At 44.6% G+C, this 25,705-nt stretch overlaps 1 protein-coding gene across 1 annotated transcript in view; it reads right to left on the bottom strand.

The window, feature by feature from the left end:
- Positions 1-1,808: 1,808 nt before the first annotated feature.
- COL3A1 (collagen type III alpha 1 chain) overlaps positions 1,809-25,705 on the bottom strand; it is a 37,561-nt gene continuing 13,664 nt past the window's right edge. The window contains exons 6-51 of the mRNA XM_038585075.1: positions 24,804-24,857; positions 24,323-24,376; positions 23,474-23,527; positions 22,781-22,834; positions 22,560-22,613; positions 21,980-22,033; positions 21,508-21,552; positions 21,333-21,386; positions 20,833-20,877; positions 20,179-20,232; positions 19,681-19,779; positions 19,105-19,149; positions 18,854-18,952; positions 18,600-18,653; positions 18,403-18,510; positions 18,147-18,200; positions 17,483-17,581; positions 17,135-17,188; positions 16,879-16,977; positions 16,486-16,539; positions 16,311-16,364; positions 15,957-16,010; positions 15,352-15,405; positions 14,987-15,031; positions 14,366-14,464; positions 14,178-14,285; positions 13,984-14,037; positions 12,390-12,443; positions 12,246-12,299; positions 11,588-11,641; positions 11,018-11,125; positions 10,624-10,677; positions 10,276-10,329; positions 9,917-10,078; positions 9,693-9,800; positions 8,880-8,987; positions 8,318-8,371; positions 8,124-8,231; positions 7,641-7,694; positions 7,168-7,275; positions 6,818-6,871; positions 6,349-6,456; positions 5,233-5,527; positions 4,017-4,204; positions 3,333-3,575; positions 1,809-2,240 (exon numbers count right to left, since the gene is read on the bottom strand). Of these exons, the coding sequence (XP_038441003.1) occupies positions 2,094-2,240; positions 3,333-3,575; positions 4,017-4,204; positions 5,233-5,527; positions 6,349-6,456; positions 6,818-6,871; positions 7,168-7,275; positions 7,641-7,694; positions 8,124-8,231; positions 8,318-8,371; positions 8,880-8,987; positions 9,693-9,800; positions 9,917-10,078; positions 10,276-10,329; positions 10,624-10,677; positions 11,018-11,125; positions 11,588-11,641; positions 12,246-12,299; positions 12,390-12,443; positions 13,984-14,037; positions 14,178-14,285; positions 14,366-14,464; positions 14,987-15,031; positions 15,352-15,405; positions 15,957-16,010; positions 16,311-16,364; positions 16,486-16,539; positions 16,879-16,977; positions 17,135-17,188; positions 17,483-17,581; positions 18,147-18,200; positions 18,403-18,510; positions 18,600-18,653; positions 18,854-18,952; positions 19,105-19,149; positions 19,681-19,779; positions 20,179-20,232; positions 20,833-20,877; positions 21,333-21,386; positions 21,508-21,552; positions 21,980-22,033; positions 22,560-22,613; positions 22,781-22,834; positions 23,474-23,527; positions 24,323-24,376; positions 24,804-24,857 (3,870 nt within the window). The 3' untranslated portion in view covers positions 1,809-2,093. The remainder of the gene's footprint in view (positions 2,241-3,332; positions 3,576-4,016; positions 4,205-5,232; positions 5,528-6,348; positions 6,457-6,817; positions 6,872-7,167; positions 7,276-7,640; positions 7,695-8,123; positions 8,232-8,317; positions 8,372-8,879; positions 8,988-9,692; positions 9,801-9,916; positions 10,079-10,275; positions 10,330-10,623; positions 10,678-11,017; positions 11,126-11,587; positions 11,642-12,245; positions 12,300-12,389; positions 12,444-13,983; positions 14,038-14,177; positions 14,286-14,365; positions 14,465-14,986; positions 15,032-15,351; positions 15,406-15,956; positions 16,011-16,310; positions 16,365-16,485; positions 16,540-16,878; positions 16,978-17,134; positions 17,189-17,482; positions 17,582-18,146; positions 18,201-18,402; positions 18,511-18,599; positions 18,654-18,853; positions 18,953-19,104; positions 19,150-19,680; positions 19,780-20,178; positions 20,233-20,832; positions 20,878-21,332; positions 21,387-21,507; positions 21,553-21,979; positions 22,034-22,559; positions 22,614-22,780; positions 22,835-23,473; positions 23,528-24,322; positions 24,377-24,803; positions 24,858-25,705) is intronic.

Here is a 25,705-nt window from a genome sequence, read left to right as displayed (position 1 = left end):
TTCTGATTCATCCAGTTACGCCCAAATGTGTTATAAACGTCCTTATAAATGAAGGAGGGAGGCAGGAAGGCCAATGTCAGAGCAATGCACTACGAGGAAGACTTGACCAAACGTTTCTGGCTTGGAAGATGCCTAAATTTAAAACTCCAGATAATTTAGCTTTGGTGCATAATGTAAATTGGCTTTCTGTCTGTGTCTCTCCATATTTCTGGAAAAGATACACAAGAAGTTTAACATTGGTCACCTCTAGCACAGAGGATAAGTGGACTAATTGTCCATTTTATTTTATTATTTTTTATTATTTTTTTTAGCGGACTAATAGTCTTGATGTGACATTTGACTGATGGATTTTTTTTTTATTTTTGAAAGGAGTGTCATATATAAGTAATTTAACGTGAAAGAGGAATAGTTGAAGAGAATGCTCTCAAAAACCCCATGCAAATTCCCGGGGTCCTATTATTTCTCACTTATACATCAATCAAATACAGAATTTGAAACCCATGTAGATCTATATTGAAGTTTACCCATCTGCAAAATTAAGATTTATATTTGCTCCTCGGTTATCTAAAACTTATATAAAATACTTATATAAAATACAATATAAAATACCATAAGCCATAGAGAGTAAGCAAGCTTCGAACTATGAAGTCAAACGTGCAAGACCATGTTCACAGTAACTAAAAGAAGAAAAATTTGATGGTGGAAAAGGGCCAAGAGAACAATGAACAGTGTGTAGCAGTGATAGAAAAGCCCCAACTTGCGATTATTCTTAATATTAATGTCTAGTCTGCCAGACCCTGCTTCCTTGCAATAAATTACCAGCATTGTCCTCCCTGATTACTCTCACTTTGGGGACAAGTGAATTTCCTATGTTGTAATTTCCAGCGATTGACTCAAAGAGAATGCTCTTAGTTTCCAATAGACCCCAAGAATTTCATTAAATACAATCTAAAAATCCTCAAGAGTCCCCACTGAGCATCAGATCTCTTCTGAACATAGCGTATGACCTCACATTCTTGAGGTCATTGCCTTATTAAGCTAGAGAGTTCGAACTCCATACGTCTTTTCAAGATCACCAGGGTTCTCGCGTGTACACATGCATTTCTTATATCTACGAAAAGTGACGAAAACCAGGAATGTTTTATTATGATATTTTATTATGGGTGTCTGGAGGAAAAAAAAAAAAGACCAACAACCACATACAAGCTTACAAAGTTAAATTTCAGCACATTCTCTGTGTTACTGTGACAAAAGCAGCCCCATAATTTGTTGTTGTTGTTGTTGTTGTTGTTGACTTTTACAGGATCAAGGGAGAGAGAGTCCCCTGAAGTGACACGGCAATAAATTTTTTTGAAAGATGGTGTGCATTTATGTTTTGAATGCAAGGCAACAATTCTGACCTGGAGTTTTTAAAGTGAAAGTACATTAGCACCATAACATGTGTCTTTAAAGCCTTCCCAAATGTGGGTAATCTTGACCATTTCAGCAATGACAAGAAAGGAGAAAAGCACCTTTAAAAGCAGTTGATATCCAAGATTAAAATCGTAGATTTAAAAAAATTTTTTCTTTAAATTCTCGTACTATACTTTTTTATCAATATTTTAGGAAATTATTGCTAATTTATGATTTTTTTCATCTTCCAGGACTTCTAGAATTCATCTGTATTTCTGACCAGGTTGAGGTAGTTGAAACAGGGAGGTCTTCTCTAATTTCATGTTTGACTATTTCAGAAAGAAAGGTTATCTTTTAATGGTAAGCCTAGTCATTGCTCTGCAAATGGGCTAGGATTCAAAGAATATAACACAGTGTTATTGTAAGAGTGTTGAAGTTTATTTATTATAGCACCATTGAGACATTTTGAAATTGAAATTGGTAAAAAAATAGAACAAAAAGCATTTGAACTGTATTTGGTGTAACAGCAAAAAAAAAAAAAAAAGGTATCTTTTTTTTTGCCAAATTATACTTTTTTCCAAAACTTTTGGAAATAAATAACTGGAATTGAGTTGGTCACTTGTACTGGTTGACAAGGTTAGAACGAGAGGAACACATATGGAGTGTGAAATTTTTTGCTGGGGTTTCAGATAGAGTTTGGTTTATAAAAAGCAAACAGGGCCAACGTCCACACCAAATTCTTGATCAGGACCACCAACATCATAGGGTGCAATATCTATAATAGGTAGTCTCACAGCCTTGCGTGTTCGGTATTCGAAGACTGTTTTGCCCCATTCCCCAGTGTGTTTCTGTAAAAAAGAGCAAAAAAAAAAAAATGTAAGTGATCATGCCATTACAACTACTTAGATACTTCCTCTGAGTGATCAAGCTTAGAAAACCAGCGTGCTCTAAGGGAGGTGCCAACTTCCCCGGCTATGTTCCATGCATATGAGACCCGTTCCATTTTAAAGCTAGAATCACCCCGGGTAATAAACCATATATATATATTTTTAAATTTTATATATTTATATATATATTTATAATATATATTATAATATATTTAATAAAAATATATACTTTATTTTATATATTTTATATATATTTTATTTATAAATATATAATATATTTATATTTATTTATATATATTTATTTTATTTTATTTTTTATTTTTTTTAGAGACTGAGAAAGAGAGCATGTGCACATGAGGGGAGAAGGAGGAGGGGAAGAGGGAGAGAGAGAATCTCACGCAGGCTTCACCCCCAGTGCGGAGCCCCACGGTGGCCTTGACCTCAACCCTGAGACCATGACCTGAGCCAAAGTCAAGAGTTGGACACTTGACTAGGCCACCCAGGTGCCTAATAAACCATATTGTTAACCAAGAGCCTTATAGAGCTTTAGGTCCACCCAGCAGAGAGTCTCAGGAGGCCTGCTCCTGTCTGGTCACTGCTACCAGGTATACGATTGGTTTACTGAAAAGTGGGTAAGTCTCTCATAATGGAATTTGCTAACATTAGAAGCAAAGTCTCCCTTTGTTTATAAATGATAACGAAGAATAGATTCGAAGCTAACCTTTAACGTGAAAAAGTGAGCAGAGATTTTAGAGCGACTCCAGATGAACAACTGTTATGCAGAACGTACAGTAACCACCCAGATTATCTGATAAAGTTTATATTAAGAATTGAAATTTCTACTGATTTCAGTTAGTTTCACCTGGAGGTTGAGAAGATCGATATCTCGTGTGTGGGGTATTTAAGATTCCCCGCAATGAATCAGTAGATTCTATGTACCTCACACCAAACGTTCGCCCTCGGTATTTTTTTTAGTTCTTTTCACAACAGTGTGCTTAAACTAGAAATGCTGAGATCGTTGTGATCCATGCTTCAAAAAATGTTATTACTTACAGTGCAACCATCCTCCAGGACTGTGTATGTGAATTTGCTGTTTCCTTCAGCCTTGAATTCACCTTCATTTGACCCCATCAGCCTCAGGGCTTTCTTTACATTCCCACTGGCGTGATCCATGTACGCGATGCTATTCTTGCAGTGATACGTGATGTTCTGGGAGGCCCGGCTGGAGAGAAGGCGGAGGAATGCCAGCTGGACATCGAGGACGTCTTCAGGCAGCTCGGGATTGCCGTAGCCAAACTGTGATGGGGACAAACAAAAGGGATCAGACATCTTAGGTGCAACCGTAGGTCCTGAGGATTTGTGCGCGGTAGTATGGTCATCGTAACGTAGGTTCTTCATGTATTTTATGTATGAATATTTTACATCTGAATATGTTTTTACTGCATGTATGACATATAGCTCTACAGTAACAAAGGTGTCAAGAATTGAGAGAAAGGTGGGTGCGTACAAAGAATAATTCGATCTAACTTAGCTTTGGGAGAGAAGTCATAAAGTCATAAAGGTATCACCCGAATATATAAAACCATTTGGGCTCCTCTGTTTATTAACTAACTTAGCTTTTTTTTTTTTTTTTTCTCTAACTTAGCTTTGTGATGAACGATTTAGGAGGAACCAAAAAAGTCAGGTAAGTAGGAATGACTTACTTTTAAAAAAAAAAAAAGGTATATCCTTTATTACCTGGAAGCCACCATCCATGGATTCTCCAAACCAAACATGTTTCTTCTCAGCACCAGAATCTGTCCACCAGTTCTTCCGGGGAACGCTCCCGGGACTGGCATTCAGGCACGTCTCCCCGGTTTCCATGTTGCAGAATACTTTGATCGCATCCAACTTGCAGCCTTGGTTGGGGTCAACCCAGTACTCTCCTGAATGGTCACGAGAGAGAATAACGGGACTTGGTTATACACGTAGCCGTGGAGTTTGGGTCACAGGGACTCCGTTGGTGTCCCTGTTTGTGCCCATTCATAAGGCTGCTTGCAGTGTGCTTGTGTTTTATGGGAGAGCGTGACCCAGGAGCTTTCCCTGGGATTGCGAAGCTCAGAATGAGCCACGAGGGTTAAAAAACGCTGGAGTAAAATACAACTTCTTGATATTGAACAAGGCTGATGATACTAGGCCGAGACATCTGGTTGGTGCATTGTGTTCATTGAAATCTCTCCCTCTTTTTAAGATGATTGTCTATTTAGTGCAGTCTTGCTAAATAATGTGAGCTTTTCGTCTAATCTATATTTATGCCGTTGGGTTTAACCCGAAGTCCCTGTGATTGATGGTTGTTCTCTATCCTAAGTAATTTTCAGAAATGACTCCTAACACAGGCAATGTCCCACGTCAAGGTATTTGAGAGCCTCCAGTAATTTTTGCCCTTCAGAAAGGATTAACCCAGTATATTCTTAACTCTTACAGCATTACCAATATTTGATTTAATTTTATAGGAGTCTGGGATTTTTCATTTAATATGAAAAAAGCTAATAATTAGATTTATCACACAATTAATCCCATTCGATAAATACTGCAAAAGTTAAACCACAAATCATGTCTGTATCAAGTTATATAAATTTTATCCTGAACACACAGGGATCCAGGTTGCGTTACGACTCAGACAGCTTGGGGTTGATATGCAGGAATAGAGCAAACTAGGACTTGTATGAAAATTTCTACAAAATTGTCCAGGAATTTTCCTACGTTTGGGCTATTTTGGTTATTCATGTCACATTTTGTCTACCTGCAGTGTCTGCTTGCTTAAAACATTAAGTGGATTCGAGCCAACCCACGTCCTGTGAGCGCTACGTGTGCTATGGTATGTGTCCTGCCCCCAGCAGGTGCTCCCCCCCACGCCGTCCCCCGACAGCAGTGTCTGCACCCCTTGCCAGAGGCTGGGAGCCCCTCCACGCACCGCTCTTGAGCTCTGGATGGCAGAATTTGAGGTCCCGGCAGTTCCGAGCGGGGTGTTTGCGGGACCCGTCGGGGCTAACGAGGCTTTCTATTTGTCCACTGACGGATTTGAGCGAAGTCATAATCTCCTCGGTGTTGATTTTGAAATCCATTGGCTCATCTCCGTAATAGGGGGCAAACCCGCCAGCTTTCTCCCCTCCGGCGGCAGCCAGGGCGGCAGCGCCCCCACCACAGCAGGGTCCAGGGGCACCAGGAGGCCCGGGGGGACCTGGCTGTCCTGGGTGGCCGGGGGAGCCCTAGGGCGGAAAGCACAGGCGTCATGGGGGACCCGTTCTCCGCTGGAAGGGTGTGTTGCTAGGCTGATAAAATGCATCACAAACAATCAATACGTCATCATAATCATTTCAAGGAAGGTCCATTTGTTTTGTGACCGAATGATACCGGTTATAATAGACTCGTTACCGTGAGATTCACTGTGTACAAATCAGCGGAGCCAGAGCACACATTGTACCCTATCTTGCTTCCTTTGCAACAAACGATGTCAACTCCTCTAACTCTGACGGGACAGAGGGAATCTGACGAGGACCCCCAGATTCTGATCCCACTTTTGTCACTGGCTTTGTGTCTTTGGGCTGATCGCTCACTTGTGTCTCAACGACCAGACGTGTAACTTGTGGGGAAGAGGTTCTTACTGCACCTACGCCAGAGATGTGCGACAGGAAGGTATCGGCAATGACGGCCCTGGTAGCTGCGGGGGAGCCACGGGAGCTGTTGGAGAAGGTGGGCCACACGCTTGCTGGCACGATGATCGTGACTGTGAGGCCTCCAGCGTGACAGCAGCGCTGGGTAACTTTGCTTAATCGGGCTTCGTCCTTATTCTGACCCACCTGCTCTCTGAGCAAACCGTGGGCACGATCTTTCCCCCCTGGTTGCTACAGGCCGACAGAGGAGCCTCACTGGGGTGGACACTGCCTCCAAGTCCCTGTTCATCTGCCACACTACAGGGATGCCTGTACTGGGCCTCACTCGCTGGCTCGCGGGGCCGATCTTACCAAGTGTTTCTGAAAAGTGAGGGCTGTCGCACATTAAATACATGTATGTGTAAGTGATGTCTTACCTCAGATCCTCTTTCTCCTCTGTTACCTCGAGGGCCTGGTGGTCCAATGGGACCTGGATGTCCACTTGTTCCGTCTTTACCAGGGGGTCCACTGGGTCCAACTGGTCCCTAAAAGATGATCATGAGATCACAATGTTAGAATACCTTTCTGCTAGAACATTTTTAAAATTTTATTTATTTATTTATTTATTTATTTATTTATTTATTTATTCATTCATGATAGACATAGAGAGAGAGAGATAGAGAGAGAGGCAGAGACACGGGCAGAGGGAGAAGCAGGCAACATGCCAGGAGCCCAATGTGAGCTCGATCCCGGGACTCCAGGATTGCGCCCTGGGCCAAAGGCAGGCGCTAAACCGCTGAACTACCCAGGGATCCCCAAACATTTTTTTAAATTAATTAATTATTTTTTTTTCTGCTAGAACATCTTAAAAACATGGGTCTGCCCATCTCTTTCCATGCTACTCACTCTGGGGCCTGCGGGGCCTGGACTACCGATTGCTCCCTGGTGGCCTGCAGGACCCTGTGAGGAAAAGAAGGGTCAGTATGAACGGAGACTTGTAGGAGATGTAGGAGACTGTGCATCCAACATCAAATAAAAGCCACAGGGAGGGTGACGGAGTGTGATTTCCCTTCACCTTAATCTCCCCGTTGCCTCATGCCAACAGCTCTTTCGAACAAGCCCTCGAACCCACGCTCACCTCCTTTTGCACACACCTCTAAAGGTGAGCAGTCTTCCCCTTTTGGTCTCTCAGACTTGCCTCGCTCTGCAGTTCACACACACCAGAGGGGATTTGCTGACAAAGCCGACACACTTACCGGAGAGCCTGGGGCACCTGGGTTACCGGGGAATCCTCGATGGCCTTTGATGCCGTTAAGGCCACGTTCACCGGTTTCACCTTTGTCACCGCGTGGACCTTGGGGACCCTTTACAGACACAGTTCAAGTCAAGGTCAAGAACACGCGCACACACTGGGAAAACAGAACAGGACCTAGAGCAGCTGACCATCGGGGACGTCCTGCTAGCTGGAACTCCCGCCGGCACCGCGCGTGCAGTGATGGGGACTGTTCGGGTAGTTCCCACGTGGGGCTAATAATCCCACGAAAGGCCAGTAACTGCTATGTGGGTCCTCGGCCCCAAGGAGCTTTTACATTTGGAATTGCTTTCCGCATCAGCAAAAGGAAGTCACAGTTCTGTTCCTCCGCGGTGGGTGTTGCCACCCGCCCCCAACACGCCGGGGCATGGCGCGTGTCCCACCGCACGCAGGGTGAGGGGAAGCAGAGCCACTCACAGGGGGGCCTCGGGAGCCTGCAGGACCAGGAGCGCCGGAGGGACCAGCGGGGCCCTGCGTGAACACAAACACACGGCGATCGCGGGTCACTGAGAAAGCTTTGCCTTCGCTCAGAGTCAGTGTCGTGGTCGTGCCGTGGTCGCGGGCTGCCGGGGGCGCGGCGATTGTGACAATCCAGGTCACCTTGTCCTTGTCGGCGCTGTCCGGGCTCCCCGGCACGGCCCAGGCAGGAGGGCTGATGAGGCCACATGGGCCTCGCCCCTCCAGGCACCACGGCCACGGCCCACAAGGAGCCGTGGTGGCTCCTCGTGGGCTGGGGCCCCGAACCTACCAGAGCCCTTTTCTAAAACAGCACAGCTGCCTGAGGGACAGGTCGCAGGAAACCCGAAGAAACGATGGCAGGTGGTTCGGTTCACACGTGGGCCACCCCGCGCCCCCCACCCCTGGGCTCTCAGAGGAGCCGGGGAAGCACAGGAAACTCACCGTCTCGCCTCGGTCGCCGCTCTTCCCCGCCGGGCCCACGGGGCCGGGGGGGCCGGGGTGGCCGGGGGCGCCCGGGGCGCCAGGAGACCCGTTCTCCCCACGATCACCCTGCGGAGGGCGCACACGTGAGTGGGGCCCGCGAGTGGGGGCAGCCGCGGGCCGGGGGAGGCCGCCCAGTCGGCGCTTGCCCCTACCTTGCCGCCCGGAGCGCCGTCGCGGCCTGGCAGCCCGTCGGAGCCTGGGTTTCCCTGGAGGAGAGAAGGGGGCAGGTCAGCCCGGGCCCACCCGTGACCCCAGGATGACAGGGCGCTCCCAGGACCCTGTGGCTCAGCTCTGCGGTGCCTGTGGCCCTTGGCGGTCATGTGGGGGCTGCAGGCCGAGGCCTCTGGCCCGTGTGTCTCCCCCACGTGAGACGGGGGATGTGGTCGGGGAAAGGTGTCTGAGAAAACCCTTAGGACACAGGCGACAAAAGCTGGAGAAACCGTGACATAAGCTGATAACGGAAACCTGCAATCTAAGGAAAGGCTCCCCGGGCCTCCATTCCCCTGGTGCGCTCACCCTTCGCCGTCACAATCTCTGGTAACTATTAGTTAACATCGTTCTAAATTGTCACAGAAAGGGGATCTGTCATTAAGAAACAAGGGGAGCTTTGGCAATATTTACGCTCCTGACACGAGGGCACGGCCCGACCGGTGCTTAAATAAGTGACCAGGTACGACCTGGACAGCCCGACGTTTCCCAAGAGCTGGTACTTACATCTCTTCCAGGTTCACCAGCCGTGCCGGCCAGGCCGGGAAGCCCCTGGGGCCCGGGAGGACCGCGCTCTCCGTTGTGACCACTGGGTCCTGGCTTCCCATTTTCACCCTGCACACAAAGAAATAAAAGACATTTTACTTTGACTTATTTTATCGTTTTTTGTTTTACTTTATAAAAAAATTTAAGCTTTTTAAAACTTACTTTAATAATCAATTAATATAATATGAGGTGTGCTCGTTTTTCAAGGAAAAACTTCTATTTTATATTTTTTTAAAGTTTTTTTTTAAAGATTTATTTACTTATTTATTTATGATAGACATAGAGAGAGAAAGAGAGGCAGAGACACAGGAGGAAGGAGAAGCAGGCTCCATGCCGGGAGCCCCACGTGGGACTCGATCCCGGGTCTCCAGGATCATGCCCTGGGCCAAAGGCAGGCGCCAAACCGCTGCGCCACCCAGGGATCCCCAAAACTTTGTTTTATTAAAGGTCAATTGGATCTGTTCCTAAAACTACCTAAAATTTCCCTCTTTAAAACGGACAGTCAGCAAAGTAAAATGCTCACAACATAACAGGGGTATTCGAGGTGGCAGGATATTTGCTGCGATACCAGTTTATTAGTGTCTACGTTCGAGGCTGCCCTACGACGTCCATTGTTTTTGCTCTGCAGCCTTTTTATACTACGCATGCTTCCTGAAAATATCAAGAATTTGCATCTTTTACAGGAAAACGTGTCCGTCGCGCGCTTGCTACGGTTACGTGCTGTCCGAGGGCTATCAAAGGAAACCGGGTGCAGTGAAAGACGGCCACGCTCACCTTGACGCCCTGTGGGCCTGGGCTTCCCCTAGGACCTGGAATGCCTGGTGGTCCCGCGAGACCCCTGGCCCCGGTGATCCCAGCAATTCCGAGAGGGCCTGGGGCTCCCTGTTGAGCAAATAATAAAGGCTTGGTCCTTCTTTATGTGACTGTGTTTTCCTCTATTGAATCCATAATTAAAAACAAAACGGTATTGTGGATCAGTAGAGCAAGAGACCCCTCACCGGAGGGCCCTGGGGGCCAGGCGATCCCTTCTCACCGGGTTGGCCAGCATCACCTTTAGGTCCGGACACCCCAGGGCTGCCAGGAGCGCCGTTGTTACCGGGTGGACCGGGGGGCCCATCCTTGCCTGGAGCACCACTGGAGCCTGGGGGGCCTGGGTTACCCTACAAGGACATTTTTTGAAATTTGAGTAGTTTGCAATGGAACAATGAATGTTTCTTCCCTCTTTTATCTCCCTCTTCTACCTGCATTTTACATGGGATTTCATACAAAGAGTAGTAGCAACGGGTAAGTTTCTCATCCTACGCATATGTGAATATTCTTTATGGACTAAAGAAAAAATATTTAAAAAAAAACTCACATTATTGCCAGGAGGGCCAGGAAGACCACGACCACCAGGGAAGCCAGCGGCACCCTGGGAAATGACAACATATTTTTGAATTCCACAAGTCAAGCAGGATGAATAATCAAGTACAAAAAACACATATAAAGTATAAGAAATGGGATCCGTTTTCCACCCTGGGATTATTCACGGTTTGTTTTTTTCCTTTTGGAATTTACACAGAACCTTTATGATTAGGGGATTGTAGTTGTTCGGGATCCCCCGTGAGGGATCTAGCACTTTCAAGGCAGTTTTTTACGGATGGGAATTGAGCAGTGCTTCTGCGTAGTGGGGTGGAGGACGCTGGCTGGGAGAACCGATACTCACGGGACCGCCGGGACTGCCACGTTCACCTTTGACACCCTGGGGACCGGGGGGACCCTGTATGGAACGGAGGTAGAAATGGTTCATCAGAAAACCGCCAAGATCAAAACTTGAAAGAAGCACTAAGCCTTCAAGAAACGGTGGCTCTGCTTATGGTGACCATCAGTCGTGCCCCTGCGTCGGGTCACCGTCGGGCTCCTCCAGGCCACGGTGCGCTGACGAAGCCGCGTGGCGACCCTCTACCCCAGGCTCCCCAGTGCACGACAAACCGACGTCAAGGGGACGGGACTGTGGCGTGGCCAGGACACCTCAGGCCGTTCCCTGAGGCTGGGCCCGTCCCCCGAGGCCTGGCGTCCGGCCGCCCGGGGCCGCCGTTGGGCAGCACGAGGGTACTCACCGCAGGCCCGGCTCCTCCGGGGGGCCCTGCCACTCCGGGGGGGCCTCCTTCACCCTTCTCGCCGGGGGCGCCCCTTTCGCCCTTAGCGCCGGGCTCGCCGTTCTGTCCCTGAGGTGGGAAACGACAGCCCGTGAGCCGCGGCCTTCACCGTGCACGTGGCTCATCCTAGTTTTTCTGCAGAAACTAGAATTCTTGGGGGGGCAGGACGGTGCCATACGATTGGAAAAGAAGGTTCTCGGAAGACAGGCCAAGGCCTGGTAAGGGAAGCCTCCCCAGGGGAGGTCCAAGCGCGCCACTTGTGGGGCAGGTGAGCGCGGGGGACCCTCGGGAAGGGCCAGGCCCGAGCGTTTTGATTGTATCATCTTGCAACAGGGGGACGTCGAACATCTCCAGGGCGTGTTCACCCCGGGCCCTGGGCGCCACGAGCGCCTCCCAACGCGGGTAAGTGGGGCGGTGTTCCCATCCCCGCCCGCCAGGGGAAGGGGGGTGAGAGCCGGACAGGGACGGGAGGGCGGCCCGGGGCCCAGGGAGCCAGCGGCCGGGCCTGCCCCACACCCGGACGGTACTCACGGGAGCTCCGGGGAAGCCGGCGGGTCCCGGGGGGCCGTGCTCACCTCTCTCGCCCTGGGGGGAAACACGCTCCCGTTGGTGCCCTTCCCACGGGACACGGCACCGCCCGCCTCCCCGCTCGGCGGCCTACACCGGTAGCTTCTGGAAGACTCCCCCGCTCTTCAACGAGGCGCCGAGGGTGCACCCCAGAGCCCTCCGGCTGTGAGGTTATTTGCCAGGAAAGCAATCTGAGCATTTGGAAGTGTTTGACACATGCAATCTGTAATTCTAAACATGTGAGAATTTAAAAGTATAGTAAAAGGGTTAATTGGGAAATCAGTCAACTAATTAATTAAAGCCATTTACTCCGTATCTGTCCTGAGTTGCAGACCCTGAAGGCAGAGGATTTTAGATCTAGAAGGTGCCTCAGGCAAAGATCCTGCAGGTTTAACAAATACTTACAAATGAGCATTATTCGTGCCATTTTTTATTTCTTTTCCAGAATTATTCAGGAGAGAAGGTGTGACTTAAAACTCTCTCTCGTGAATTTTAGATCTAAGAACTTTGGCCTAAGGAAACGGTCTCCCACGGCTGAGACTCAGGTCCTGGGGCGGGATTGCTGAGGAAGTGCTCGGGCCTGGTGGGCGCAAGAGTAACCCGAGGCCTCGTTCTCACTTACGGGGCCACCGCGAGGACCAGCTATGCCCGGGAGGCCGGGGGCACCACCTTCACCCTGAAGAAAGAGAAAGACAATATCGCTCTGCGTCTAAAGAAGCCGGGGCATTTCTGTGTGTGTTTGTTTCTAGGTAGTGTTACGCGTTACCTTATCTCCAGGCTGACCGGCTGGGCCAGGGGGGCCGATGGGACCGGTAGGACCCTGAAGAAAATAGAAATACATTTTTAATTTTAGAGGTAAAAAAGCATCCTCTTTCCTATTAATCAGAGTATATAGACACAGCATTGATCTGATCAACCAGATAATAGGACTTGTTTTCTGGCTTCAACGATACGCTTCACTTGGTGCGTACATATTGCAGAGCTTAAGAACCATGAGCTTCGAGGGGGCTGCCTCTAATGGATTCAGGGGCAATTTATTGATTCAGTTTTTACTTATTTTATTTATTTTTTATTGGTGTTCAATTTGCCAACATATAGAATAACACCCAGTGCTCATCCCATCAAGTGCCGCCCTCAGTGCCCGTCACCCAGTCACCCCCACCCCCCGCCCTCCTCCCCTTCCACCACCCCTTGTTCGTTTCCCAGAGTTAGGAGTCTTCATGTTCTGTCTCCCTTTCTGATAGTTCCCACTCATTTTTTTCTCCTTTCCAGGGGCAATTTATTGATTCATTTTTCTTTCCATTGCAGAAGATAATGATGTGACATAACATCTTACGATAGTATCTTTTTAAAAATTAAAATGCATTGCCTTAGTCAACAGCTTGATGATCCAAAATGCTTAAATACTCAGAATATAAATACACATATTAAAATCTTCAAATTGGCATCTTCAAATAGTAGAGTTTTACCTACGTTACCTAAGTGAGATATTAGGTGGTTTTTTTGAAATTTTTATTTATTTATGTTTTATTTTTATTTTTATTTTTTTTAGATTAGGTGGGTTTTTTAATTGGATGATGGCTTACCCATCAAATCTGTCAAAAGTGAAATTTGTGTGAATTTCTTTAAGGCATCCACCATGAATATAACATCTACTTAACGACGCACCAATCATGCTTATTGGCTGTAGTCATATCTAGAAGGTGTTTGCGAACGGGGATAGAATTGATGGTAATGTTTTTCTATTTTGTTTGTTTTTAACCTTTATTTTGAAATAGTTATGCCTTCCAGGAGGTTGCGAAAGAAGATACAAGAAAATCCTATGAGCCTTTCTCTCAGCATCCCTGAATGTCAATATCTACACAACTGTTGTACCATGTCAGAACCAAGCGACTGGCATTGGTACCATCCCCAGAGCTGACCCCGGCCCAGCCGTTGTGCGCATTCTCATTTGCGCGGGAATGTGTGTATAAGCTCTAGAAGCTGGTGTCTTTGAGGTTAGCGTAAGTTGTGTGTATTTTCTATCGGTAGGTTGATGCCCACGGTCTGACTATACCACAGAATTACAGTGTTCATCAAATCAAAAGATTCCTTCATGAACACTATTGATTATCTTGGATGTTAGTGACTCATTATGACTTTAGCTTTTAACCTTTATCAGACTTTTGAGATTTTTCTATTCTCATGTCACGGTCGGACCATCAGGTAATGACAGATATAAGCCAGGAATTTTAACATTCATGTCATGTGGGCCTTCCTAGTGGTCAGAAAGTGGCCAAATACGGTCTAGGCCATCATGATGAGGTTTTACAGCAAGTACAAGTGGAGGAGAGAAACTTCCAGGTCATAGAGACACTCACCCTGGGACCATCCTTCCCCGGGGCTCCATCTGCACCTGCACTGCCTGGTTCGCCCTGTCGAGCAGAAGTCAGCGTCATGGCTGGAATGGGCCCAGGAGCAACCCCGGGAGGCTGCCCAGGGTGTGGTCGTAGCCTCAGGACCACAGGGTGGCTTTGGGAGCAGGTTGGCCTTGGCACCTGCGTGGCCATCCTACCTTGTCACCCTTGGGGCCGGGGCCGCCGGGGCCTCCTCTCTCTCCGGGCATCCCCTGCAGACCAGGGGTACCTGCCGAGCCGGGTGGCCCAGGGGGGCCAGCAGCGCCCTGGGGTGGAGGAGACACGGTAAGCGCCGGGAGGCCACTGCGCCGGCACTAATGGGTGGCCGCAGGTCCCCACCGCTCACCTTCCCTCCTTCGGGGCCTGGGGGTCCAGCTCCACCTCGGGGGCCCATGGGGCCTGCAGCCCCGGGAGGACCACGCTCGCCCGGTGCACCTGAGTCGCCCTGGTGGGAGGGAGAAGGCGGTTAGCGGGCCCGCAGTGGAGGGCATGCTTGTCGCGCACAGCACTGACTGTGACACCTGGGAAATGTGCTTGTGAGACGCTTGTCCCTGAGCAGGGAGGCGACATGGGAAGAGTCCGTAAAGAGGGACCTTGGTACCTGGCCTGACCTGCTGCCTCTGACACTGCTGCTGTTCTTTTACTCATGGGGGCATTTTTTAAAAAACGTTTTTCTACTTAAACAGTTTTCCTATGCGGAATCCATGCCCTGGAAAGATTTGGCGTTTGCAGTTTCAGACACTCGGTTGCTTCTGTAGCATTTGTTCATGTCAGACAATGTGATTTTATAGATGATGCAAATCTAACGTCCTGGAAATGTCTTGAGCTACCCTAAGAGTGTTGGCCAACTGTTTGCCACGTCCTGCTTCTAAGAAAAGACCATTTGGGTTTGATGTACTAAAAGGGAGTCGCTAACCAATTCTCTCTAACAGTTTGAAGAAATTAGAAAATAAATTGAAATACTTACCTTGCCTCCTGGAACTCCAGGTGAACCAGATTCACCCTTCGGGCCCTAGAAGACGGGGTTATACGATTAAGCCTATGTCAGGATCCAGGTTGTGTGAATATAAGCAAAAGGACTTGTTGGCATTTTGTACAGTTTGTTGAATCTTGAGCTGTGTGCTCTTTCTTTTATGGTAAAACCGAAACAGTCCATGTTACAGCTATGATTGAATAATTTTTCTTGGTTTGGTTAATGAATATTTAAAAAGCAAATGATAAAACTCAGAAACCATGGCGTGAGAAAATGCAAAAGGTGATAACTGATGAGTGATTATGATTTATTCTTTTGGCTTCTGATTTTTGAAAAAAATAAAAAGGCATGCAGCTTACTGGTTCACCGGGTTTTCCATTTTCTCCTGGGGGTCCACTGGTTCCGGGCAAACCCTACAAAGAACCACATTTTGTGTTGTGTAATCACTTCAGACACTGCTCACAGAAAAGCTTCTCATCTGTGTGTTTCTGCAAGGTATTCAAAAAGGTTTAGTGGTCTTTTTAAGACTAAGAGCTTTGTGGGTCTCAAAACCCAGGGGCACAGCTGGGACAATCATATCTTTCAAACTTAATGTTTATCTCCCTGTAGTTTTTCTGTTGCTGTAGGTAAAAATGAACCGATGGTAATATGGATTTGCTATGTGGACTTAAATTATAACAGAAGTAGGCCTAAGCATAAAAAATTTGATGTGCTTAATTAATTAAAATAATTGCATAATAATAATAATCAATCTGCAACAGGAATGTCGACTCACATCGTCTGTCATTTTATTTCAAGGTGGAAGACAGACCCATACATTTTAAGCTGAAGAGGAATTGTAATCTAGGAGTGTCACCAAAAAAACCAAACTGTCAATCAGCTCAACAAATACAGCTCACAAGGGAAGTACTGAATTGTCTGGTAGAATCAGGAACCCAGGGATACTTAGGTAGCAACTTCTTACCTGTAGCCCTTGGGGACCAGGGGGTCCCGCGTCTCCTTTGTCACCAGCCGGCCCCTAGCGTAGGAAAATACAATGAGATGTCCTATTATAAAATATCCTTTCATACTTAGTCCACACAGTTTTGATTTCAACAGGCTCACTGCTTAATTTAAAACTTAATAGTGTGAAGGAGGACAGAGTCTGGCCTACAGAGTTGATGCAAGGGAGCCTCGTACAACGTGATCTTTACTTCTAGTCAGCCAGCATTTAGCTAGCTAAGTAACCAAGCCTCGGAACTGCTTTGGTGAACGATGGCATCATTCCTCGGCCCCACTCCCACTCACTTCCATCTCCAAGTTACGTGAGTAAACTTACAGTAGGCCCCGGGGGACCCTGAGGTCCAGTTTCACCATTCTTTCCAGCAGGACCCTAAAAAAAAAAAAAAAAAAAAGCAGTTAGGGAAGCAGAGGTAACGGAGATAGTAGAAGTCATAGGTTGGGAATGAAGGCTTCTAGAGAAAGCTGGAAACAAGTTAACGACAGCTCCGTACCTGAGGGCCGGGACCTCCAGGACCACCTCGCTCTCCATTCTTGCCAGGTGCACCCTAAAGGAGTGGCCAGGATTTATTCATTCTCAAAACGAAATCATTCAGTGTCCTGTTCCCTGATAGTTGGGATCTGCCTCTTACACATACACATGCATGCATCCGCAGCCAAGAAATTATTTTCTAGAACTAGATTTCCATAAAGTTCACTACTCTTTCTCCAGACGTCTAAAAAAGAAAGCAAACCACAAAACCCACCCAGTCTCACATGGCATTTTAATTTTCCTATATCCTACTTCTTTGAAGCAGAGATCAAGTCTTGGCCATCTCTGAACTCCCATATGGGAAGTAAAAGCCTTCTGTCAAATATTTACTGAAGAAATAAAGGGAGGAACTCACATCATTTCCTTTAGGACCAGGGAAACCCATGACGCCAGGCTGACCTCGGGGACCAGACGGGCCTGGAGGACCTGGTCGACCACTTTCTCCTTGACTTCCCTAATGAGACAAAATTGCATTAACAGAGGTTTGATAAAGATCTCATGAAACTATGCCAGCTATATACCAAGACTACGCAACACACATCAACGCCAGCCAAACTGCACATTCCATTATTCACTGGGCTTATAAACAGAGATGTCAAAAATGTACATACGGGAGGCCCTGGTTTCCCATCGCTGCCTGGCCCTCCTGGGCTTCCGGGCATGCCCTAGATTGAAGAATGCAGTCAGTCAGGTGATCTTAAAATGTTAATTAAAAAAAAAATATATATCTGTAAAACTGTGAGATTTCGTACATAGCCTTTTACTGGCGCATATTTTTCAATCTATAAAGTGTCTCAGTCAAGCCTTCTGTTTTTCTTCAGTCATTCTAACTTTATCTTAAGAGTATTTTGTTTTGATGCTATAAAAGTAGAGTCTGCCTTAAGTTGTCTTTAACGCTCCCTTATTTGTCTTTCTTCTCACTAAATGTGAGTGTCAAGCAAACGAGCGCTTCTCTGTACCCTCATTCCTGGACCTCCTGGGACACCATCTCGGCCGGGTTCTCCAGGAGCTCCTCTGGGCCCTGCAGGGCCTGGACCACCACGCTCCCCAGCGGGACCCTAAGAGGTGAAAGAAGTCAACAAATAGGTAAAAGATCCTTCACTGACCTAGACACTGACCATATTTAGGTCATGACGTGCCCTACAATCACTGTTCCCCATTAGTTTGGATGATCATATTGGGAATGTTTTAAGGCAACTTTGATGAACATCACATGCCACCAATATTCAGTGAGCATAACGATATGTTTCTGTGCATATAAAGTCAAATATCTTTGATGATATCAAACCATATTTGTACAGTGTTCTAGAGTTTTCAAAGAACTTTCAGGCATTTTAATTAACTTTATTCTTGCAATGATGCTGAAATGAATCATTCTCCAATGACAGATGAGCTAAAGAATTCTCATAGAAGTTAAGTGACTTGCTTTAGCTATGAAGCTAGGAGATGGGCTGAGCAGGGGCTGGGACCATTGTGAGAATTATTATGAGAGAATTATTATGATTTTTAACTTCCAGTGTATTTCTTTCCGATGTTTAGGTTTCAGTTAATGGGACACTGTATGGAAGAAGATGACCATTTGTAGTACCAGCATTTACAAAGTTAGACCTTAAAGTCATCTACCTTTTCTCCTGGAAGGCCATTTGCTCCAGCAGGTCCTCGGAATCCAGGTGCACCCTGGAGACAGTGAAAGGCAAATGTTGTGGCCCAAAGCATGAAACTTTTTCATAATTTTTGAGTAGCAGTGGATATTTTCGTGCTATCCAATGCCTCAAAGACAGTATTTGGGATTGAGGACGATATCCTCACCCTTAAAGTGAAGCTCTCTATGGATGAGTATGATATCCCTGCTCCTTTTAGATGCTTATGGGAAACCTACCCTTTCTCCGGCAGCTCCCGGAAGTCCGTTTGCACCTGGTTCTCCAGGCGAGCCATCTTTGCCATCTTCACCTTTAGGTCCTGGGATACCTGGAGAACCAGCTTCACCCTAAAAAGGATGCCAATAAAGGGTTAATTCTTTTGCCAAATTTTCACCTGGAATAAGAAATAACCGATTCTGTCAGGGGTAATACTTACACGTTCACCGCGTGGGCCTGGCTCTCCTTTGGCACCATTTTTACCGGGTTCACCCTAAATGAAACAAAATCTTGGTTTAAAAACAGGGAGTTACAGGCTAACAAAATCAGCAGCAGCAACAACTAATCCAATTATAAACCCAGACTGAAGTCAACATAAAATCAACGGAACAAGTACAGAAAGTCTGCTGTTGATATTTTTGTTGTGGGAATTAAGTCCCATCTTCCAGGCAACTAAGGAAAATATGAACTTACTGCACCACCTCGCTGTCCAGGAGCACCATTGGTACCGGGTGGTCCAGGAGGGCCCCGGGCTCCTATCAGTCCAGGGGCTCCAGGAATGCCAGCGGGACCCTAAAAATAGCCCAAGAACGTCACATTAGTCAAACTTGAACCTTCTTTTCTGAACAGCTCACTCAAACACCATGAATGCAATGTCATGCAAAGTGCAAGGGAAGCCAATAACGTGAGTGGGTGAAGTGAGGACGGAAGTGAGGATGTCTTACCATTTCACCTTTACCGCCAGGACTACCATTGCTCCCAGGGGGGCCCTACAAGGGGAGAAGAGCATATTAAAAACAATGCAAATAGTGAATGTACATTTGCAAAGTAAATCTATTGATGGGTGCTGGGCTTTGTAGAGATTCGGTGATTCCTCCAACTATAGCACAACATGTAAAATGTAGGCAAAAGAATTATCATTATCTGAGTAATCTAAAGATAATATGCCCTTGGTCTAAATTTTTAAATAATAAATAGGAGAGGTTTTTAATACTGTTTCTTCTCTGAATTTCTGTGATTGGCGATCAGTTGGGGCACAGTATTTGAAGTACCAGATAACTATCCATCCTCTACTTCACTTTGTCATATAAACAAAATTCATAAATTCTAGAAGAGTGTAAACCTCAAAACCCATGAATTTTGGTACTAATAAAATCAGTGTTTATCACAATAGAATATTTCTAAGCACCAAGCGATGATTTTTTTTTTCAAAAAATATTTTAATTGATAGCAACCTTAAAACATTTGCTTTCATGAAAGAAGTGAGGCAACTCTCCCCGACGGCCATACTTGTCACTTACAGGAGGGCCTGGAGCACCAGCATGTCCCTGAGGTCCAGGTTCTCCTCTTTGTCCAGGGGAGCCGTTTGAACCAGGAGATCCCGCGGGTCCAACTTCACCCTAAGGTGTAAAGTCCCGAGTAGTCAGCTTCTCTTGCCACTTCTAATCATTAGGCCCATTGAAACCCAGCTCCCAAAGCCCCGAGTAGTTTGACAATATAGTCTATCACAAGGAAAGAATCATCAGTCGTGAAGGTGGAGACAAATACTATGAGTGCGACTACGTGAGCTGCTTTTCAGAAAGAGACTGGGAAAAAAGAAAAGGCATAAATAAGGAGACATCAGAATAGTTGAATGCCATGGGTAACCCCTTTTGTAATAAAAAATAGGACTTTAAAGATCTGAAAAGATATCTACTTGATGGGTAATATATATATATATATTTTTTCAAGAAGCAAATCAATGATTTTCTGTTGTCCTAAGATCTATTTTATATTCTTCTATGGGAATACATGTTTACCTTAGCACCAGGGGAACCGGGGAATCCTGCAGTTCCAGGGGGACCGGGAGGGCCCTGAAAAAAATTAGGGACAATTTCAAGAGTTCTTAATCAAGTAAACAAAAGCTAAGATAACATTAACCAGCAAATATTAAGTGAGCACATACACAACATAGAAGACAATTATGCAGACAAAGTCACATTTATCATCCACGGATGAATGTTATGTGGGGCAATGATGTGGAAAAGTAACAAGAGAGTGAAATCTAAAGTTGGAAAAGTAGGATGCTTCTGCCCTCCATCACAATTCTGTGACTTTGTGCAGTTTACTTGTCCCCAGCTCTCGTACGCTTGTGTATGAAATGGAGGTGACACTATTACCTATTTTTCAGGTCCCTTTAATTGCCACGTGCAGTGCTGGTCATTAACTGACAGTGAGCGCACTCTCACATGTTAGCGATCGGCCAAGGATCATAAGGAGCATCAGAATGTTATGTATGGGCTTAATGTTTCTAGTTGTTCCTCGATTTCATTTGTGGACTTCGTGTCAGTTGGAATGACATATTCATGAGCCACGTTGAGTTGTAGGTCTAGGACCCACATCATCCCAACATTCCATACCCCAAATCTCTCATCACCCCGAAGCAACGCAGGGTTAGATTAAAAGTCACTCACTGGTTGTCCGTCACTTCCACGAGCACCATCGTTACCTCGAGCACCCTAAAGAGAGAAATTTGTCTCAAATATCCTCTTACTTCTGAAAAGCCAGTTGCGAGTAATGTTCTGACTAAAATTCTGACTCCACCGAGTTGGCTTTTCCTGCAGTGCATTAAAATCTGCCTACCAAGACTATGTTTTGAGGCAAGTTGAGACAATCCCGGTGTTCCCAGCAGTGATCTGCTGTGCGAGGGCCCGATTCTGCGTTTAACAGAACTGATTGTGAGCTGAGGGTCCTATAGGGACATGGACAAGGTTAACTAAGTTTCAAAAGAGGCGATAACTACAAAGCCCTTATTTGTGTCCCTACAAGTGTAGCTCACGGTTTATGAGGCATCCTTAAATGCCACACTTCATAGAAAAGAGCTTCTCGGGGATTGGGGCCCCCGCAGCCTGGCCCAGGCCCTTGTCTGCACCCTTGTCGCCCCAGGAGCTGTGGGTGCGGCGGGGACACTCACCGCGGCCCCGGGGAGGCCTGGCCGTCCTCGCTCACCAGGAGCACCTCGGGGACCCTACGGAACACAATGGAAAGGACGATCTCCTTTTAGACTTGACATGGTGAGAGCAGCTGGGGACGGAGCAAGGCGACCTTTGGGTTGATAAAGCTGAAAGTTACATGAGAACTATAATTACCATGGGTCCGGGGGCTCCATTTTCACCTGGGAGGCCATTTTCACCCTAGAAACACATAAAACATGTTACCATTTTGTAGAAAGAGAGAGGAGTGTATAGTTTTTTAAATGCAGCACATTATGAAGAATATTATAGAGCCTAAGAAAAAGACACGTTCCAGCAATGTCAAATTTTTGTTAGCATTTTGTCTACCATCATTCTCAATTTTTGCATTTTAAAAACTTGCGGATGAAGCAGAAGTAACCAGTGAGTCACTCAGGGATGCACAATCATTTCTAATGTAGACAGTTCAAGTTCTCAGCTTTGGTAGGAGCTTCAATAAAGCCTCTGAATTACTCACTGTTATTTGGCTCCAAAAATGCAAAATTCAGGTAAATTTCAGAAAAAGTTAACCCCAAAATATAAGTCCTAAATATAAATATAACATTAAAATGAATTTATTTATGAAAATATGATTTTGCTTTTGATTTACCTTTAATCCAGGAGCACCTGTATCACCCTTTTCTCCATTTCGTCCATCAAAGCCCTAGGAAATGTACAGAAGTAGCAAAAATATTAAAGATCTGTTAACAATCCAGAATGGTTGAAAACTTTACATTGTATTTTTCATAACTAATTTTTACTAGATGGCACCATTTCCAACATTGATGTAAATAATTAAAAGCCCTTTTAAATGGATTAATAGAAGACATTTGAGATTGATTTTAGAGTAAAAAGTCTGAACTTATCAGCAAGCACAGTTTAGTTCAATTAGGAAGTTGCCTTAACACTTAGCTCTCAGTAATATATTTTCTTCTTTTTTTTGACAATGATGATAAAATTAAATAATTCTTTCCTAAGCCTTATAACACATTGAAACTCAGTCTAATTATTATCTGTTAAATAACTAGTTGGTTTGGTCAACAAAGTTGATAGATCGTTAAAAAATCAAATTGACTAGTTGTCAAAATCAACTATTTTTGGTACATACTCAAATTTCCCAATAAAATAGGTTAGGCAAGTAAACATAGCTGGATGAAATAACTTATAGTTAATTTAGAAACTCTACTTACTCTATGTCCTTTCATACCGGGGAATCCAGGCATGCCAGCTGGACCTTTCATACCCTAAAAATAAGGAATAAAAAAGACGTTAATGAGTTTTCAAATAGAATCACAATCCAGTAGTAAAATGCCTTCCATTTTTAAGTGTGATTCAATTTAATTATAGAATAATTTTCAAGCTAAGATTGTCATGGTTACTCCAAATAATTCACTGGATGCTGAAGACTTACTGGAGGTCCAGGCAGCCCTCGCTCTCCAGGTCGTCCAGGTCTTCCTGATTCCCCCTAGGTAGAGAAAGACAAATCACGTTAGGTGATTGTGTACGAGAAAACAGATTGCAGTCAACTAGCAAACCAAAAACTTTGCATTTTTCTCATCAAAAATTCATGAAAGTGGTTAGGCTCAACCACTTTCTAGCTGTTGTAGCCGTTGGAACAGCTTTCCTAGTAGAAGGAATGGGGAGGACTTCCATGGCAATACGACTTCTGCATAGCGGGGGCATCGCCCTTCCCTGAAACATCACGGTGCGCTCTCGACCCACACAAGAACGTGCCATGGGAAAGGAAGAATGACACGATATTAAAGGTGTTTTTAAGTTTTCAAGTTTGTAAAGTATTGATATCGATGTCTTCGTTACAAGAGGAAGAAAGAAGATACTTGTTTCTCCTCAAGTGATATATGCGCTGGATGCTTCTTGGCAGTGAAGAAGCACAGGTAGGGGGTCTGTTAGTCTGGAATTCAAGAAGTGGTGCATAGAGCTATACAAACCCTACACATTCAAAAAGTAAAATGAGCTAAAATGTCATTAGGATAGCACTGAGTATTTCAGTCCGGTTTTTCTGCGTATACAGCATGCAGGATATGCCACGTGCAATATTCCAACTTGAATTTTTCCATATCTCCATTCAATCTTAAACACTTACATCTTTTCCAGCAGGACCAGATGGACCCATAGCACCAGGGGGTCCTGGAGGGCCCTGAAATAAGAAAATAAAAAACAAATTTATCCATAGGTTTTTCTCTTACAGAGATTTATTGTTATATGTGTTTCTCTGAAAGGAACCCTCTTCTAGAAGATACTCTCAATATGTTTCCTTATGAAAATGACACATTGAGTTAATATATCTATATTATATCAAGTTTTTACTGTTTAATGAAGTTATTTTTAATGGGAATTAGAAATATCATGGATCTATGTTTTATACATACCTAAATGTATATTTATATATACCTCCAAGTGCATTTGTGAGACCCTGAACTTCTTAATATACAGGTATTTCTTTTTTTTAATATACAGGTATTTCCAAATAGTTTGAAATATTAAATTAAACTAATTTCACCTCACTTTCTTGTTCATACAGCATGTTTTTTTGAAGAATTCTGCTAGATTATGCTTATTTCCACTAAATGAAGTCTTAAAAATTATACATCAAAGAGTAGATATGAAGGTGAACTGAGTGCTTACAGGGAAATTAAATCTATATTTAAGAAAAACAGGATTTGTATCCTCCCTAGGAGGTGAACGATTGTGGTGGCTAATTAGCCAGGGAATTTCCAGATGAAAAAGCAAGGATCTCTAGGAAACCTAAACCACTAAAAGACTCCAAAAGGCCTTTGAAACCAGTTCAACCATGCCAAGAAATAATATTTATTATTTAAAATTTGAGTATAAATTTAATCTATACATTATAGACCCTGTGATAATGTTTTAGAAAATGAAGATGGTTTCTGTGTAGAACTGTCAGTTCACTACGTAGAGGTGAAATACTCACCGCAGGACCAGCTTGCCCAGGCTCACCAGGGGGGCCTTGGTATCCTGGGGAACCCTAGGATGGAACGACGTGCAAATGTGTTAAAAGTCTAGAAGACAGTACGAAATCGGGATTTGTGAAGGTACTCGGTGGATCTTATTCCAATGTATAAAGAATTTTTTAGATCAGAAACAACCAAATTTATTCCATTCCATCCATTTTATTCCATTGAGATTGAATTGTTCTGAACTTGAAGCCATATCACATGCAAATTAAGCCTCTGCTTTAACTTTCACCGACATTTTAATTACTGATAGTTGTTTGTGGAAAGGAATTGAATATGAAATTCCAATATCTTGAAGGAATGACAGTTTCTTGGTTGTGATTTTTCTACCTAATTGGGGTTATGCTTGCTGGAATGGCGGAGTTACAGCAAAATCTGTGTTAACTAGACTTATATAATATATATGAGAAAGAAAGCCCCGTTAATGGTTAAACTTACCGGGGAGCCAGGATGACCAGATGTACCAGGGGGACCAGGAGGACCAGGGGGACCCTGGAATGTAAATTTGAAGGATAAGTTTTTTTTTTTTTTTTGAAGGATAAGTTTAAAATAAATGCAACTGAAATATAATTTACTTGGGCATCAAAGAGATGCTCTGTTTAGAAATGATACTGACATTTTAAAAAATGAGGACAGCATACCTCATGATATGGTAACTATCCATGGATATGATGGGTTTTATTAGACATACAATAAAATCTGCAAATATTCATGCAACATGCTATGAATGTCCCTGCAATATTAGGATGATACTGGTACTGGGGAAGGAGCATTTTTTGCCCACTGGCCAAACTCCTGTGGAAACGTATCTGCATACTGTAAATCCCAGTCTCTAAAAATAATGATGTAAATCAAAGTAGAAGTTCTTAAGTATGTCACTGTGTTATGTTGACGTGAAGATTTAGACGTACGGGAGAATCATTATAAGTGGGACAATGATAAATTACAATTATAACCAGTTGATTTATCATTGCTCAGAAATACAGATTACACTAGAAAACCTTCAGTTTTATAGTATGCTATTTCCAAATACTGGTAACAAACCTTAAAACCACTGTTTGTAATTAAATTATCTCTTAAAAAAATAAATGATCTCTTATAACTTCTTTTCTGAAATGTTAATAAGTAATGAGTTTGTTGGGTTTTTTTTCTTGGTTTTTGTTTTTTAGTAAAAACTGTACATAAGACTGAAAAATAAGATTCATAATTTGAACCTAGCTGAGTAAGACCAGCTGTTGACATTCTTAATATAATTCTCCTTCTGGCTTTAAAGGGAAAAAAACCCCACATCCCCCCAAAACTTTAGAGATTTGTAAAAATCCTCTTTTTTGCAATTTACA

This window comes from Canis lupus, chromosome 36 (assembly GCF_011100685.1).
Source record: "Canis lupus familiaris isolate Mischka breed German Shepherd chromosome 36, alternate assembly UU_Cfam_GSD_1.0, whole genome shotgun sequence".
Classification (NCBI taxonomy): Eukaryota; Metazoa; Chordata; class Mammalia; order Carnivora; family Canidae; genus Canis; species Canis lupus.
Note: the sequence above shows the minus strand (reverse complement) of the source record. Positions and strands in the feature narration are given on the sequence as shown.